Source organism: Platichthys flesus, chromosome 15 (genome assembly GCF_949316205.1).
Source record: "Platichthys flesus chromosome 15, fPlaFle2.1, whole genome shotgun sequence".
Classification (NCBI taxonomy): Eukaryota; Metazoa; Chordata; class Actinopteri; order Pleuronectiformes; family Pleuronectidae; genus Platichthys; species Platichthys flesus.
This window is the reverse complement of record NC_084959.1, coordinates 89,923-108,252: the sequence shown is the minus strand read 5'-3', so window position 1 is coordinate 108,252 and position 18,330 is coordinate 89,923. Positions and strand designations below refer to the sequence as shown.

Sequence of the window (18,330 nt, the reverse complement as noted above, 5' to 3'; positions counted from 1 at the left end):
ACGTGTTTTACAGTCAGTCTGTGCAGTTGAGCTGTCCTATCATGGTCCCGCCCATACACCGTTTCGACCAATCGTGAGTCAGTGTCAGCTGTCAATCATGAAGTCTCAGCCTGTTTTTTAATCATCAAATAAGATATTTAAAACCAAACTGATCAAAAACACTTGAACAAACATCAGAGAGAAAAGAACGAACCACTAAATCATACAGACAGACAGACTGACAGACAGAGAGACAGACAGACAGACAGACTGACAGACAGACAGACAGACAGACTGACAGACAGACAGACAGACTGACAGACAGACAGACAGACAGACAGACAGACAGACAGACAGACAGACAGACAGACTGACAGACAGACAGAGACATTGATCTTGTTGCGTTTCAGGAAGTGTCCCTCAGATTCAGTTCGACCTCAACTGAAGAACATCTCAGAGAGAGAGAGAGAGAGATGTTGCTCCATTCTGTGTTAATGTTGATCGCCCTCAGCTGCTGCTGCTCTGCTGCAGGTCAGAAACTCTTTGTTTACTAACGAACTAGTGAATTATCTGTTTTTGTGTGAAGGATCAGAGTAAAATAAACAAACAAGGTATGATATCAAACAACAACATTATTTAAAAAACAATCTAATTCAATTCAGTTGTATTTTTAATGTGACAAATTATAGATGATTTAAAAAGTCATAACAAATGATGTGTGTCCTCGTTACATGAGTTCAATGAGCAGCTCTGACGGCTGAGGAGAAAAAACGGTTTTAACTGGAAGAAAGAACCAAACTCGATGTGGTGATTAGTTATTGATCGTTTATCAGCTGGACATTCAACTTTTTGTCTAACTAACTAACTAACCAGCGCTTAGAGATAGTCCACTCTGTCTCATTAGAATCAGACAGACAGGTAGAGAGCGAGACAGGTAAATAAGAATCATATAACAAGCAGAACTTACTAACAGTTAATTAAATGTAATTTGCTGTGGATTAATTTTTCACATAAAGGATTAACACTAATACATTTACGTCAGCCCCGGGAGCAGCCTGAGCATAAAACAAGTTCGACCGGGGCCGCAGCAGATCTGCAGTCCAAAAATAAGGGGATTTATTTTATAAATCTGTTTCTATGGTGTCAGGGAGAGCCCAGCCAAAACAAGAAACTACACAATCTACATCCCAACCTATCATCCAACAGTAAAGAAAGGAAGACAGAGGGATCATACCTGTCTCCCTCACAAGAACAGGAGAAACAGATTGACCAAACATAAAGGGCTTCTCCCCCGACAGCTGCCAGGACGGAGCAGGATATTAATCTACAGATCAGAAGATACGATCACAAACAGTGAAGACACAAACACTGAAGACACACACAGTGAAGACACACACAGTGAAGACACACACAGTGAAGACACACACAGTAAAGACACACGGCCGTGTTGGGAGCCGGGGAACAGAGAGTGATAGTTAACAGTTACAGTAGTTCAATGATGGTTTACCAGTAAATAATATTTAGACATTTATTAGTAAATAATCAACAGTTTATTATGAACAGGTTTTTTAAACCACTACTCGACGTAAACATGTTGCCAAAGTAACCGGATCCTCTACCACCTACTCAACAAAGAAGAAGTAAGACGAGGAAGTGGGAAAACGCAGTATCCCAGTGTGTGCCTGTGTGTGTGTGTGTGCGTGTGTGCGAGTGTGTGTATGTGGTCTCTGGTAGAAAATGTGTTTCCTGACTCTGAGGTTTCATCAGACCCCTCCTAACTGGATTGTCCCCAAAACAAAACTCAGCAACGGATCTACACAAACTTAGTGTAACATCTACACAACCTTAGTGTAACATCTACACAGCCTTAGTGTAACATCTACACAGCCTTAGTGTAACATCTACACAACCTTAGTGTAACATCTACACAGCCTTAGTGTAACATCTACACAACCTTAGTGTAACATCTACACAGCCTTAGTGTAACATCTACACAACCTTAGTGTAACATCTACACAACCTTAGTGTAACATCTAAACAACCAGCTCTTTGTCGGCACACTGACTGTAAACATGATAATTAAATAAAGATTCATTTTAAATTTTAAGAAGCAGAGGAAGCAAAAAAGTTTGGATTCTAAACTTTATATTAATTTCAACTGATGACGTTGTTTCCACTGCTCAGTGTGTTTCTGCTGCCACACGTCTTATTGGGACATTATGTTGTTTAACACACAGACAGACACACACACAAACACACACAAACCCACGCACACACAAACACACAAACAGACACACACACACACAAAGATACACAGACACACACACAAACACACACCCACACACACACAGACACAAACACACACACGCACACAAACTGTTTCACTTCTTGTTTTAAGGTCCAGATTGTGAAACATCTTTCGTCTTCAACTGTCTCGTGATCTCTTTCTCTCAGTGGATCATGTTTCTGTGTATTAATCAGATCATTGGTTATTGATTTGTCTGGATGACCTCTGACAGGACGACACTGTAAAACAGACCAAAGAGTCTCAGTTGAGTCAAGTTCTTTTCCTCCAGAGTCTTTACATCGGTGACGCTGCCAAAGCCTTAACGTTGTGTTGTGTCCACATCACACATCCGTCCCCATAGCAGCGTGGGACACTGGCTGAGACACTTGTCAATCACCATCCTCCCCCCTGCACGCACTTTTCTTAGTCTAAACATAACATGACCTTTATTTTGAAAGTCAGAGGTCATGAATCCTTCGCGAGTTCACGAAACTGAAGTTTTGACTTCAGTCGTCTTTACTTCAGGTGATCACCATGACAACGGACCTAAACCCATGATGATGGGCGCGGCTCAGTCTCCTGACCAATCACATGACAACCCCTCTGCTCCAAGCTCCGCCTCCAGACAGGAGGATCCACAGGTGGACACCATGTGGAGGTCAAAGGTCCTGGACCTGCTGACACAGCTGGTCCTGGTCCAGAGGGAGGCCGCCAAACATCAGGGCGAGGTGGTCAAGCTGCTCGGCATGCTGGGAACTCAGGTGAGCTTAGCTTAGCTTTGTTTATGAGTAACTTAACTCATCTTCAGATAAACTGGTTACTATTGGTTTGTTCATCTCATTCACCAGTGATTCACCAGTGGTCAGACTCACTTTGATTAAAGTAACCAGGGTGCACGTTAGCATGCTAATGCTGGGTGTTGTTGTGTCCTCAGGGTTCTCAGCAGATCCAGGATCTGCAGAACGTAGCTCGTCACCAGAGTCTACTTGTTGAAAACCATCAGGCTTTGCTGCTGCAGACGTCTCGGATTGCCACCCACTTGCACGACATCACCAAGAAACCTGCGGCTGCCGTCCAATGAGCTCCTGTGATTCTCCGTAGATGGCCAATGAAATTATCTCTTTGAAATGAAAGTGACATAAGTTGAAAACCAGCCAATAAGGTTAAACTGTACACAATGAATCAAACAATGATTTTGAGATTTTTTTCTTCTACTAATTAACCAGTGAGATTGTTAATGATTAATCCAGGTAATGACTGATTGACCTGTTAACATAAATGTACAATCCCTGTTTTATTACAGTTATATTCAGTTACTGACATCAGAGCTGTTCTCTCATTGGCTGATTTTATTTCCCGCGATGATTTCACTTTAATCAGATGTTATTTCAGTGTTTTCCTCTGATATGAAATAAAGTTGTGACGTCATCATCTGTTCAGTCGTAGTGTGTCTGTATTTTCCTTTTCCTGTGTTACTCAGTCACACACACACACACACACACACACACACACACACACACACAGCTCATCTGGCAGAGACAAAAACAGCCCAAATAAAAACGGATCTACTGATTATATTGATGAGGTGTAGAGCCTGAAACAACCAGCAGAGGCTCCACAGTCTCTTTGAGCTCCAGTGTTGGTATACACCACCAGGCTGTGGTGTTCAGTTCTTGTTTGTGCAACTTCAGATTTACTGTTGCTGTTTTGCAGATCCTCCACTGATTCGTCTGAACTCCGTCTTCCTGAACAACCAGACTGAGAAGGTGCTGAGGGCCGGCACCGCCTTCTCTCTCATCTGCCATGGTAACGGCTCAGTCCATTGGTCCAGCACCGCGTTTCGTTTTCCACATCAGGACAAACCCTCGGACGTTGTGGAGGTGAAGAGTTCAGTCCCGAGACACACCGGGGCGTATCGCTGTGGGTACACTGACCGGAGCTTGGAGCACCTGAACACCTGGATCCACCTGTACATCACAGGTAAATCTTGCTGAGGCCACGCCCCTTGACAGTTGTCACATGGTTCCGAATGAAAAGTGTATTTTTTTGGTTTGTGGATCCGTTTCCTGTTTCCTATAGAAAAACAGCTTGATTCTATGTTTTTTTCTATTGATTGACATGTGATCCCTCTGTCAGACCCGTCTGACCCGTCCAGTGGGTTCGTCACTCCTCTGCACTCGCCCCCTAATGTCAAAGAAGGCCTGGACTTCTTGTTCAGGTGTCTGCCCACCGACCCGTCCATCACAAACCTCACCCTCCAATCGGAGGGTAGCACGGGGGATAGGGGGCAAGGCCTGCCCCAGGACATGAACGTGACCTTCGACCCCCGAAGAGGAGCACTGATCCGAGACGTACAGAGGTCTTTCAACGGACGCTACGTCTGTTCAGGCTGGAAGGACGGGAGACAGGTCCGATCGAGACCTGTCGACCTGCTGGTGGTGCCCAGTGAGTCCAGCTGTCATCAATCAATCACATGTTATTAGTCTCATATTCCCAGTTTGTCTCATATTCCCAGTTTGTCTCACAGATGTTAACAAGGATCAACTTCCTGTTCTTAACTCAACACGAGTCAAACAGAAACTTAGTGATCAGTGGATAAAGCTCAGTCACATGTGAGGATCCTCTTCCAGGACACACACACATGCTAATGGAACTGAACACAACAACACATCAACAAAACAACAACAGGATTCACTACATGAGAAGAACCAGTTTGTAACTTCATGTTTAAAGTGTTTCTACATCACGTCTGATGGAGATGAAGGAGCAGATGAACTGAGGAGGTCCTGATGGTAGAAGATGTGAGGAGACATGTTGTGTATCAAGAAGTCTTGGGTGACGGCTGTTACACACCTGTCTGTCCACTTGTCTACCTGACTCTCCACCTGTCTGTCTGCAGGGCTGCGTCATCCACCCTGCCTGTCTGTCAGTCAGGAGGAAGTAGTTCGTCTGAAAGGTGAAAAGTTTGAGGTCACCTGTCTGAGCAGTAACCCCTCCCACTTCTACAACCTTACCTGGACACACCCACACATTCAGGTGAGCGGTCACAGGTCAGAGGTCACAGGTCAGAGGTCACCTGTGTGTTAGAGGTCATGAATGTTCTGCTTCTTTTCAGTCACTGAGCGAGAGCATCAGCCGTCACTATGGAAACCAGCGCCTGTCCCTCAACAGCACGGTGTCGCTCTCGGCTGTGGAACCGAGTCACAGCGGAACCTTCACCTGCACCGCGGTCAACGAGGCGGGAGCCGCCCGGGCCACCACACAGCTCAGAGTCCTGGGTAAGAAGACTAAGACAGAAAGACACCAGTGGAACATTGAGTGGTGGTTACTCTCTCTGCTCTTCTTCCTCACCAGAGCGGCCCTTCCTGATCATCTACCTGCAGCCCAGCCAGCATGCTAACGCTAACACCAGGACCAAAGCGGTTGAAGGCGACCTGTTTGCTAATGTTAGCAGCATGCCGACGAAGCTAGATGCTAACATTAGCAGTGGTTCACCGGGAGTCGATGGGAGAAAGTTTGCTAATGTGAGCCCCAATGGCACGCATATAAATGACGCTAACAATGCTAACACTAGCAGCAACAGCAAAGTGGAGGAGCATGAAGGCCGAGATGTGACGTTAACATTCATGATAGAGGCATATCCTCCAATCAGGAACCACCACTGGACGACACACATCAACAACAATAACAATGATACACTGTACCAGGGGAGCTACAGTGCTAACGGCTACAGGTTAGAATGCTAATGATTCCACGTGAATATGCTAATAATGACAGATTTACATTTTGGGAATTTTACTGCAGAACGCTGCTGCAGCACATAATTCCATCTCAAGGTTTGTTAAGGGTGATTGTGTAGAACTTAGTGACATCTAGTGGTGGAGTGTCATGTTGCAGCTGAAAGTATTTACATAGTAGTATTAAATAAAAAAGGTTGTAAATATACAGAATTACATATAAATTATTCAAAAATAGTATTTAAATAAGAAGTGTTTATCTATAAAGTATTTGTATAGAAAGTATTTATATGTTATTTATATGTTGTTATTGTTAAGGTTTGTTAAGGTGGTATTTTTCGTGCCTCAGGTCCAAGGCCAGTCTGCTGCTGCGGCGCGTCCGTCAGGAAGATCGGGGTCGATACTCCTTTCATTACTCAAACTCATTCTTCAGTGGTTCACAGAACGTCGATCTTAGAATTTACCGTAAGAAACTTTACTTTCTTCTCCTTGCTTTTCCTTCTGATAATCACATTTATAAATGATGACTTCCTGTTAACATAAAATGTCATCCTCCAGGTTCTCCCAGTGCTCAGGTGAGTCTGCAGAATGACACGCTGACCTGCAGCAGCGTCGGATATCCTCTACCCACAATCCTCTGGTACACCTGCCCTGGGGTCCGGGACACGTAAGTAACATTGAACTTTGTTCATCGCAATCTGATCATTTCAATTTCAAAATATAAGAGTCTGAACAGCAGCTGAACATAAAGTTTGTCCTGCGGCTGGTGCTACAGGGGAAGTTGTAGAGTAATTGTGTGTTAGACAAAGTTCCATTATGTCTGTAAAGCTGTTATTACATCATGTTAATACATAATAACACACATGTGAACTTCTGAGGAACCTTTGAGCAACAACACACTTCCTGTTCAAACCAACAGAGATGAAATGATTCAGTTCGTAAAGAATAAAATGTACGGCTACACTCTGCAGGTGTGGAGACGGCCCCACCTATAGGGTTCCTTCAGCCCAGGTGACATCACAGAAAGAGGAGGAGGCGGTGAGGACACACCTCCCTCTGCCAGCTGACAATGATGTCACTATCGAGTGCGTTGCCTTCAATGAGCTGGGAGAGTCGCGTCAGGTCTTCAGTCCTGGTGAGTCTAGTTCTTAAAGAACCTCGAGCAGGACCAAACATGTAGAGATCGATACCAACCCCACACTGTTGTTTTTACGTTCTTTAGGAGAACCACAACTGTTCTTCACTCTGCCTCTGATTGGAGCTCTGACCTCTGCCGCCGTCCTCCTCCTGCTGCTATTGGTCGTCTCTTACAAGTGGAGACAGGTGCGTTTGTTGAGATGATGAAAACTCGGTTTACATGAAAAGATGTCACATGTTTGATCCCTCGTGTTTACATGTGTCTGGTACAAATATGAACCTATAAGACTTGGTGGAACATGAACCTTCTTCTTTTATTAGAAACCAAAATATGAGATTCGTTGGAAGATCATCGAGAGCACAGACGGAAACAGCTATACCTTCGTTGACCCCACTCAGCTGCCGTACAACCACAAGTGGGAGTTTCCTCGAGACAAACTTCGCCTGGGTACACAACTGTGTGTCTGTGTGTGTGTGTTCGTGTGCTTATATCCTTGTTAGGACCATTATAAGAATAGCCCTACAGAGAGAGGACATTTTGTCTGGTCCTCACCTGTTGAATGGAATGTTTGAGGGTCGGGTTAGGTTTATGTTAGGGTTAGGCCTTATGTCAATGTGTGTGTTTGTCTGGGGGGGTGTTTGTGTGTGTGTGTGTGAGTCAGACCTTGACCTTTGACCTCTCTGCGTCTCAGGTGCAGTTCTGGGTTCGGGTGCGTTCGGGAAGGTCGTCGAGGCGACGGCGTACGGAATGGGAACCGACGACAACGTCACCAGAGTCGCCGTCAAGATGCTCAAACGTCAGTTTCTAATTTTTGTAATGGATTTTGTTATTTTTTGTTCTAACTTTGATGATGTCATCTGATTTGTTAATGAACAGCCAGCGCTCACTCGGAGGAACGTGAAGCTCTGATGTCCGAGCTCAAGATCCTCAGCCATCTTGGTTACCATGACAACATCGTCAACCTGCTGGGAGCCTGCACTCGAGGAGGTGAGTCATCTGCTGAACCATGAACATGTGATCAGGATGGACCAATCAACTCGGAGCTAAGAGCCACAGACAGGAAGTCAGAAAGTTTACTGTCTGTTTGTCTGAAGCTGTAACCTTTGACCTCCATTAGGCCCCATGCTGATGATCACAGAGTACTGTAGCCATGGCGACCTGCTCAACTTCCTGCGGGCTCACGCTCACGAATTCATGACGTCCGTTCTGAACGTGAAGGAACATGAGGACGAGGTGTTCTATAAGAACCTTGCCGCCCAGAACACCAGAGTCAGGAGGTTTGAGTTCTTCTGTTTCAACCCACGGATTCAAATCCGACAGAAATTATTTAACTTAAAGATCTTTAATTTAGTAAGTTTATTTAATTTTGTTGAGTGCTTAGCTTTCAACGACAAAAACGAGTTGAGATTCTGATGCTGCGTTCAGACGACTCGGATGTTGGATATTGAAATTTCTGAGTTCTGCCTTCCAAGCATCGTGACAAACGTTTCTGACCATAAGAATGTTTATTTGTCTCGTGATGAGATGATTCAACTGTGACCAGAGCAACCTCCGTTCATACAGAATCAAAGAGGGTTAGGGTTAGGGTTAACCCTGACCCTGACCCTGACCCTAACCCTAACCCTAACCCATTTTGTCATTAAATGGTATTATTAATATTATTATTATCAATATTTTTTGCTATATGCTTAGAAACACATTCAATGCATAAGAGCTCTGACTCTGATTGTGTAGTGTCTACTGCACTTTCAAGAAGGAGGTCGGAAAATTCCAACATCTGCATTGTATGGAACGCAGCATGAGTTCAAGCAGTTCTGACCTTTGACCTGTGGAAACACAGAGTGACATCAGCTGACGTCTGATGTCCAATCACGTGTGTTTCAGTGACAGTGGAATATCATGTTGTTCAGAGTATCAGGAGATGCTGCCAGTTCAAACCCAGAAAGGTAACGCACCTGAACACACTTTAATACACCTGAACACATCTAAATACATCTGAATGTACCTGAATGCACCTGAACGCACCTCAACACATCTCATCACACCTGAACACACCTGAACATATCTGAACACACCTGAACGCTCCTGAATACACCTAAACAAGTCTTATGTCCTGAGGGATGAAACTGTCTCTGAGCCTGGTGGTGCGGCCCGGATGCTGCGGTACCGTCGGCCAGACGGCAGCAGGCAATAATGTTTATGGCTGGGGTGAAAGGGGTCTTTAATAATCCGGCTGCTCTTCTTCCTCCACCGCTGGGTGTAGAGGTCCTCTATGGACGGTAGCTCTGTCCTGGTGATGTGCTGGGCAGACTGCACCACCCTCTGTAAAGCCTCACGGTTCAGGGCGGTGCAGCTGCCGCACCAGGCGGTGATGCAGCCAGTCAGGATGCTCTCTATGGTGCACCTGTAGAAGTTGCAGAGAATCCTGGAGTCCATGTGGAGCTTCCGCAGCCTGCGGAGGAAGAAGAGTCGCTGTCTGGCCGTCTTCCTGATGGAGTCTGTGTGATGGGTCCAGGTCAGGTCATCAGTGATGTGGACCCCGAGGAACTTGAACCTGCTGACTCGCTCCACCGTGGCCCCGTTGATGGAGAGGGGGCGTGTTCTTCTCGTTGTCTCTTCCTGTAGTCCAGGATCAGCTCCTTCGTTTTGCTGACGTTGAGATGGAGGTTGTTGTCCTGGCACCAAGATGTCAGGGCTCTGCCCTCCTCTCTGTAGGCCTTCTCCTCGTCGCCGGTGATCAGGCCTATGACAGTGGTGTCATCAGCAAACTGATGGTGTTGGAGCTGTGGGGGGGCACGCAGTCATGCGTGAACAGGGAGTACAGAAGAGGACTGAGCACGCAGCCCTGGGGGGCACCGGTGTTGAGAGTCAGGGTGGAGGATGTGGTGCTGGCGATCTGCACCGCCTGTGGTCTGCCCGTCAGGAAGTTCAGGATCCACTCACAGAGGGCGATGTTGAGCCCAAGGTCTCTGAGCTTGGTGACGAGCTTCAGGGGCACGATGGTGTTGAATGCTGAACTGTAGTCGATGAACAGCATTCTCACATATGTGTCCCTCTGGTCCAGGTGGGAGAGGGCAGTGGGGGGGGGGGGGGAGATGGCATCTGCAGTCGACCTATTTGACCTGTAGGCAAACTGAAGAGGGTCCAGAGAGTCAGGGTGGGAGGAGGTGATGAATGGTTGGACCAGCCGCTCAAAGCACTTCATGATGATGGAAGTGAGTGCTACTGGGCGGTAGTCGTTCAAGCAGAGGATTTTAGTTTTTTTGGGAACAGGGAAAATGATGGTCTTCTTGAAGCATGCAGGGACTACAGACTGGAGCAGTGACAGGTTGAAGATGTCTGTGAACACATCCGCCAGCTGATCTGCACACACCTTGAGAGCTCGGCCGGGGATCCCATCAGGTCCAGGTGCCTTGCGTGTGTTGATCCGGTTGAGAGATCTCCACACGTCTGCCCTGGATATGACTGGGGGGCAGCGGTCCTCCTGGTTCTCTTGGATCCCCACAGCCGCTGAATGGTCCGATGGGGGGGGGGGGGGGGGGGCAGCGGTCCTCCTGGGCGTCTTCGATCTCCGCAGCCAGGGAGTTACTCTCAAAGCATAAGAGGTGTTCAGATCCTCTGGGAGAGATGCAGACTCTACATCAGCACTGCTGGTCTTGGCTTTGTAGTCTGTGATGGTTCTCAGTCCGGCCCACGTGTTCCTAGTATTGGAGCCCTTGTATTGGGACTCCACTTTGTCCCTGTAGAGTATCTTAGCACTGCTAATAGCACTCCGGAGCGCGTACCTGGATTTCTTGTATTCCTCCAGATGCCCCGAGATGAAGGCAGCAGTCCGTGCTTTGAGTTTAGCATGGACGTCACCATTTATCCAGGGCTTCTGGTTGGGAACCCTAATCCTGGGTACGACGTCATCGATGCATTTGCTGATGTAGCAGATGACCGCGTCCGTGTACGTGTTGATGTCATCATCCTGGAACACGCACCACTCCGTTGTGCTGAAGCAGTCCTGAAGAGCCGAGTCTGATTGATCGGGCCACCGCTGAATGGTCCGAGTCACCGGTCTGTCACGCTTGAGTTTCTGCCTATAGGAAGGCAGAAGCAGGATGGAAACGTGATCTGATTTCCCGAATGGGGGGCAGGGGAGGGCCTTATACGCACCCCGGAAGGGAGTGTAAACATGATCTAGTGTGTTTGCTCCGCTCGTCGGACAGCTGATGTGCTGGAAGTATCTCGGCAGGACTTTCCTCATCTTGGCGTTGTTAAAATCCCCGGCCACGATTAACGCAGCCTCGGGCCGTGATGTCTCCGTCCTGTCGATCACCGCATGCAGCTTGTCCAGTGCTTGGTTAGTGTCGGTGCTGGGCGGGATGTACACCGCTGTTTGAATGACCGATGTAAACCCCCCCGGGATGTAATAAGGTCGGCATCTGATCATGAGGTGCTCCAGGTCCGGAGTACAGCCTGAAGAAATAATCCTCACAGATTATTCACCATGAAGCAGGCACCCCCTCCCTTGCTCTTACCTGAGTTTGTTGTCCGGTTCTGGTGGTAAATGGAGACCACCTCTGGAATAATGGCGGGCCGGTATCGATGGGTCGAGCCCAGTTTTCGAGAAAACAAACACGTTACAAAACTTGATGTCCCGTTGAAACGCCATCCTGCTACGAAGTTTGTCTAGCTTGTTGTCCATGGACTGGACATTAGCCAGAAGAATGCTTGGTAGAGGAGGCCAGTTTTCACGTTTCCTCAGCCGGACCAGGATGCCGGCTCGTGACCCTCTTTTCCTTCGTCTTCGCCTCCGAGTTTCAGGTACGGCAGGTAAACATCGCCATGGGTAGTCTTCTTTGTTTGTTGTCGGTGGCGACTACTTCTCGTCCCTAAAGTCTCTAAAAGTAGAAGAGGAGCCAGAGCTTTTAGCCATCAAGCCCCTCGGCTCAGGAATAATCTACCACTTTCAGTTCGGGAGGCAAACACCATCTGTTCGTTTAAGAGGAGACTCAAAACCTTCCTTTTTGATAAAGCTTATAGTTAGAGTTAGTTAGTGCACCAGAACGTTACTTGTTCTATTTTATGACACATGAAACACGGAGCTTCTCTTTCCAGCTTCTCCTTCCTCTTCTCCATCCCTATCCCCCTTGCCCGGAATCCCTTTGCTTTATCACCCGCAGATCCAGGGCCTCTGTGGCCGCACCATGGATTACGGTTTGTGGATCGCGCACCGGGGGTCGCGGTGTTGGATCCTGTGTGGCGGATTCTGAGTCATGTGGGCTGATCGTGGTGTAGGTGGCGGACCCTGTGTCGCGTTGGCATTGGGCACGGGCGGTGGACCAGGACCGCGGTGGTGGCTTGTGATGGGTCCTGGTGGGCGGCGGTGGATGAGGACTGGAGTGGCGTCTGGTCTGGATGGTGGATCGTGGTCCTGCTGGTTGCTGACCATGGACTGTGATTGCAGCGGGACTGCTTGGCATGTCATGTTGGGGTTGTCCTTCGGGATGTCTACCCTCATCAAATGCTGCTAGAGACTTTAATCTTTAATCTTGATGATGTTTTCCTGCACGTGGCATCTATTGCACTTCTGTCCGTCCTGGGAGAGGGATCCCTCTCATGTGGCTCTCTCTGAGGTTTCTACATATTTTTACCTGTTAAAAGGGTTTTTAGTAGTTTGTCCTGACTCTTGCTGAGGGTTAAGGACAGAGGATGTCACACCCTGTTAAAGCCCTATGAGATGAATTGTAATTTGTGAATATGGGCTATACAAATAAAATTTGATTGATTGATTGATTGATTGATTGACAGAAGTTTTTCTCTGTCATATATGATGATATGACACAACTCCTGTTAGAAGTGTCCAGGAGGGGTCCTCAGTGATAGAACTGGAGGCTGCTGACCCTCTCAATCTTAGCATCAGTGGATGGGGGGGGGGGGGGGGGGGGTTGAGTCTGTGATGATCCTCACTAACACTCGTCCTTTATATCTCAATGAGACACTACGATCCAGTCACAACATGCTGGAGGGATTCATGATTTTAAAGTTGTGTAGGAAGATGGATCCAGTTTGATCTGCACCTACAGAACCACCGGAACAAAGAGTTCACTCCAAATAGATTCTACACACGTCTTTGAATATAACTTTTTACTGAAGGAGACAACTGGTAGTCACACACCCGAAGGAATTGGGTTAGTGGCTTGAGCCTGAAGTGGAAGTTGAGGCTAACTCAAGCAGAACCTTTTCACTTATAGTCAAGATTAAGGTTTAGCTACTTTGATGGAATGCCCCCCTGAACGAAGCTGCCTGTCTCGGTCATGTCAGACCTGTCTCACTCTCTGTCTTTCCCTCAGGTGTGCACACAGACGGCCTGTCTGTCCGTGACCTCATGGCCTTTTCCCTCCAGGTGGCTCAGGGTCTCGACTTCCTGTCTGACAGAAATGTAGGAACATGCACACAGACACACACATACATGCAAAAACACACAAAAAAACACACCAACTCATACACACTGATTGTTCCTATCAGATATCAGCAGCAGAGCTGTAACTATCTCTTACCTGTCTGTCTCTCACCTGTCTGTCTCTCACCTTTCTCTCTCACCTGTCTGTCTCTCACCTGTCTGTCTCTCACCTGTCTGTCTCTCACCTGTCTCTCTCTCAGTGTATCCACAGAGACGTAGCAGCGAGGAACGTCTTGTTGACTCATCTTCGAGTTGCAAAGATCTGTGACTTTGGTTTGGCCCGAGACATTCACCATGACGACAGCTACATCGTCCAGGGAAACGTCAGTACACACAGTAAACAACAGTAAACAACAGTAAACAACAACAACACGGTCAGGGCTGAACCAGGAAGCAGGATTTGTGGTCAGCAGGGGACTTCAGGTTGAATTCACAGTTCTCTGTTCTATGAAGCTCGGTGCCTTGTCATCAGGTGAATCACCATGGTAACTCAACATGCTGACCTGCTCCAGGTGAAGTTGGAGATAAGAGATCAAACAGTCTGAAGCTCCGCCCACTGACCAGTCATCTCCTTTGAACAATGACATCATGTTCTTAGAGGATCCGTGGAGCTGGTTGTTGGAGTCTCTGAGGAGGACCAGGGTCTTCAGAGACCCTGCAGATCCTCTGAGCTCCTCTGAGGAGCTTCTGAAAGATCTAGATTCTCCTCAGAAGAACCGAACAGAACCAACCTGACCCGTAGGAGCAAAGAGCTCACGGTACCACCGACTGCAGCTGCTCCACCTGATCACTGTGGCTGATGAAACTCAATCTACATTCTACACATTAAAGTCTTTTCTCTAGTTTCTATTGTTCTTGATGGTTTTCTACTCATGTTCATGGAGCTTCTGACTTTCAAACCTCAGTGTACTTGTGTGTACTGATATCGATATGCAGTAGAAATAGAATCACAGTGTCCTGTTCTATTGTAAAGATATGAAATAGACTATAGGTAGACTTACTTAAATATGTTGAACTTGCTTCGAAGTAAAGGCCCCAGCTGATAGAGTGAACAATGGTGTGTTGTATTGTGACACTTCCTGTGCAGTGTTAATTCGTTGAAGAAAACTATAACGAAAAATATTCGTTAACGACCCTTTTCCCATGACGAAGACGAGACGAAGACGTAACAAAAACGGATCTTTGAAAATAAAAACTATGACTAAATCTATTTTAACTTTCGTTGACGAGACGAGACGAAAATGTTGGTGGTTGACTAAGTCACAACAATTTTTAAAACATCATCGTATCAGGCCGTCATGAAGTATCAGGAGCGAGCAGTGAGTCTGTATGTGTGTGTGTGTGTGTGTCCTCCCAGATAGTGCACCGGTCCAAAGCTCCGCCCCCGCCTCGCGCACTCGCTCAGAGAGACACAGTGAGATCAGAGCTCGTTCACGTGAAGAAGCCTCTCAGTGACCGACTGCTTCTTAACAGTGGAAACAGTGAAAACACACAGTTTCTCTGGTCTCAGCTGATCAGAGATCAGCGCCTCAGCTTCTTGATCAGAGCAGAAGCTGCAGTTGGTTTCTACCGAGCTTCAGTTTCTGTGTTCGCCTCCAGTCTGACCTGCTCTCCCTTTTTGTTTTCACATTTAAAACACAATACATATTTATTCTAACTAGACTAAAACTAAGAAGGATAAAAACGACTAAATGTGACCAAAAACTAATTCGCATTTTCGTCAAAAGACTAAGACTAAATCAAAAATAGCTGCCAAAATTAACACTGTTCCTGTGTTGCATAGTTACACTTCCTGTGTTGTATTGTGACACTTCCTGTGTTGTATTGTGACACTTCCTGTGTTGTATTGTGACACTTCCTGTGTTGTATTGTGACACTTCCTGTGTTGTATCGTGACACTTCCTGTGTTGTATCGTGACACTTCCTGTGTTGTATTGTTACACTTCCTGTGTTGTATTGGGACCCACCCTGTGTTTTAATGGAACAGGCTCGTCTCCCAGTGAAGTGGATGGCGCCGGAGAGCATCTTCCAGTGCGTGTACACGCTGCAGAGCGACGTGTGGTCGTACGGCGTCTTGCTGTGGGAGATCTTCTCTCTGGGTAATAGAAAGAACCCTCACCCTAACCCTAAAGAACCCTAACCCTAACCCTAACCTTAAAGAACCCGAACCCTAAAGAACCCTAACCCTAAAGAACCCTAACCCTAAAGAACCCTAACCCTAACCCTAACCTTAAAGAACCCTAACCGTAAAGAACCCTAACCCTAAAGAACCCTAACCCTAACCCTAACCCTAAAGAACACTAACCCTAACCCTAAAGAACCCTAAAGAACCCTAACCCTAAAGAACCCTAACCGTAAAGAACCCTAACCCTAAAGAACCCTCACCCTAACCCTAACCCTAAAGAACCCTAACCCTAACCCTAAAGAACCCTAACCGTAAAGAACCCTAACCCTAAAGAACCCTAACCCTAACCCTAACCTTAAAGAACCCTAACCCTAAAGAACCCTAACCCTAAAGAACCCTAACCGTAAAGAACCCTAACCCTAAAGAACCCTAACCCTAACCCTAACCCTAACCTTAAAGAACCCTAACCCTAAAGAACCCTAACCCTAAAGAACCCTAACCCTAACCCTAAAGAACCCTAAAGAACCCTAACCCTCATTCACTCAGTTTGTTAAAATCTCTGAAGACAACAGTTTCCTCTGTTGCTATGGAGATGCCTGCATCAGACCTGTGACATCAGAGTGACATCATCATATTATCCCGCCCTCAGGTAGGAGTCCGTATCCAAGTGTTGCCGTGGATACCAATTTCTACAAGATGATCAAAGATGGCCGCCACATGTCTCAGCCAGACTTCGCTCCAGCCGAGATGTAAGACGACTCATGATTGAACGTTAATAGAGATATCTAGAATGTGACTCACCGGTCCTCACAGGTATCAGCTGATGATGCTCTGCTGGAGTCTGGAGCCCGCCCACAGACCAACCTTCAAAACCATTGGTCAGCTCATCAACAGGCTCTTCCCCTCCACCAATGACATGTCGCCACATCACAGCCACCAGGTGAGGACCAGATACAGAGTGGAGGGAAATGTTCCCTCAGCTCTGACTGACAGGCTGGTCTCCCCTCAGGTGACAGCGTACAGGAACGTCGACGAGTTTAAAGAAGAAGAAGAACAAGATGAGGAAGAGGTGAATGGAGAGATGGTGAAGAGAGGAGAAGAAGAAGAGAGCGGACAGAGAGGTAATGAACACACACCAACATCAGCTGTTGATAATACACAGTTGTTCTGTGAACCTGACATCACTTCCTGTCTGGATCCTCAGAGCGCCGTGCCGATGGAGAGGAGGAGGAGACAAAGATGAAGAACATTTATCAGTCTTCTTGATCGTCCAATCAAAACCCTGTTTATTAACCAATAAGAAGCAGACCTTCTTATCACTGCTGAAAACCTTCTGGATAAACTGAAGTAAACATGAAACCTTTATTGAAAGATTCAGTGTCAACAGACTCGGGGTCACATGATCTCTTTCTGAAACATAAAGGTGTGTTTTCACACGTTGTCATGGTAACCTAATAAAGATTCATCTTATAGAATGTCATCATCATAATCTTTATATACAGTCACTGATCCTCTTTATATACAGTCACTGATCCTCTTTATATACAGTCACTGATCCTCTTTATATACAGTCACTGATCCTCTTTATATACAGTCACTGATCCTCTTTATATACAGTCAGTGATCATCTTTATATACAGTCACTGATCCTCTTTATATACAGTCACTGATCAACTTTATATACAGTCACTGATTCTCTTTATATACAGTCACTGATCATCTTTATATACAGTCACTGATTCTCTTTATATACAGTCACTGATCATCTTTATATACAGTCACTGATTCTCTTTATATACAGTCACTGATCAACTTTATATACAGTCACTGATCATCTTTATATACAGTCACTGATCAACTTTATATACAGTCACTGATTCTCTTTATATACAGTCACTGATCATCTTTATATACAGTCACTGATCATCTTTATATACAGTCACTGATTCTCTTTATATACAGTCACTGATCATCTTTATATACAGTCACTGATCCTCTTTATATACAGTCACTGATCATCTTTATATACAGTCACTGATCCTCTTTATATACAGTCAGATTATTCAGATTCAGGAATTGACCAGAGATCAGGATTTTCAGATTAAAATTATTTTTGAATCATCATTATTAAATTACATTTCATTTAGCTGATGCTTTTTATCCAAAGCCACTCACAATAAGTGCATCAAACATGAGGAACAAACCCAGAACAACAAGAATCAAGAAAGTACTATTTCTTAAAAAAAAACTAAAAACTACAAAGTGCTGTAAGTAAGTGACATTTAAGTGCTACTAAGTTGTTGGTTTAAACTTTTATTCAAGGTGAAGTCGGAAGAGATGTGTTCTTAGTTTGAGTGTCGAGCTCGTTCCACCGTTCAGGAGCCAGGACAGAAAACAGTTGTGTTCTCATCTCATTCATTGATTCTATCTTTTTGATCTTCTATAATTTTCAATCTGATTTGGCTGTTTATTTTTTATTGATTACATTATTGATTGATATATTTTCTTAAATCCTGCATATGTTGTGAATGAATGAAGTGTGAAAATAAATCCGAATCAATAAAGTTGGTTTCAAAATCATCTGTTTGTGAACAACATCATTGTCTGTAATTAAGC

The 18,330-nt window shown here is 45.8% G+C and overlaps 1 protein-coding gene across 1 annotated transcript; it reads left to right on the top strand.

Annotated features, from left to right (window-relative positions):
• The first annotated feature begins 294 nt into the window (after positions 1–294).
• On the top strand, positions 295–18,294 carry csf1rb (colony stimulating factor 1 receptor, b). Its single transcript, XM_062406315.1, has 22 exons — positions 295–510; positions 3,980–4,246; positions 4,403–4,711; positions 5,166–5,302; positions 5,382–5,544; positions 5,621–5,999; positions 6,353–6,468; positions 6,562–6,670; positions 6,975–7,138; positions 7,226–7,326; positions 7,462–7,588; positions 7,833–7,937; positions 8,018–8,128; positions 8,259–8,418; positions 9,026–9,087; positions 13,480–13,568; positions 13,790–13,912; positions 15,577–15,688; positions 16,364–16,463; positions 16,528–16,654; positions 16,724–16,835; positions 16,919–18,294. Exons 1-22 carry the CDS (start codon positions 453–455, stop codon positions 16,978–16,980), a joined length of 3,093 nt encoding a protein of 1,030 aa, XP_062262299.1. The 5' UTR covers positions 295–452; the 3' UTR covers positions 16,981–18,294.
• Positions 18,295–18,330: the final 36 nt, after the last annotated feature.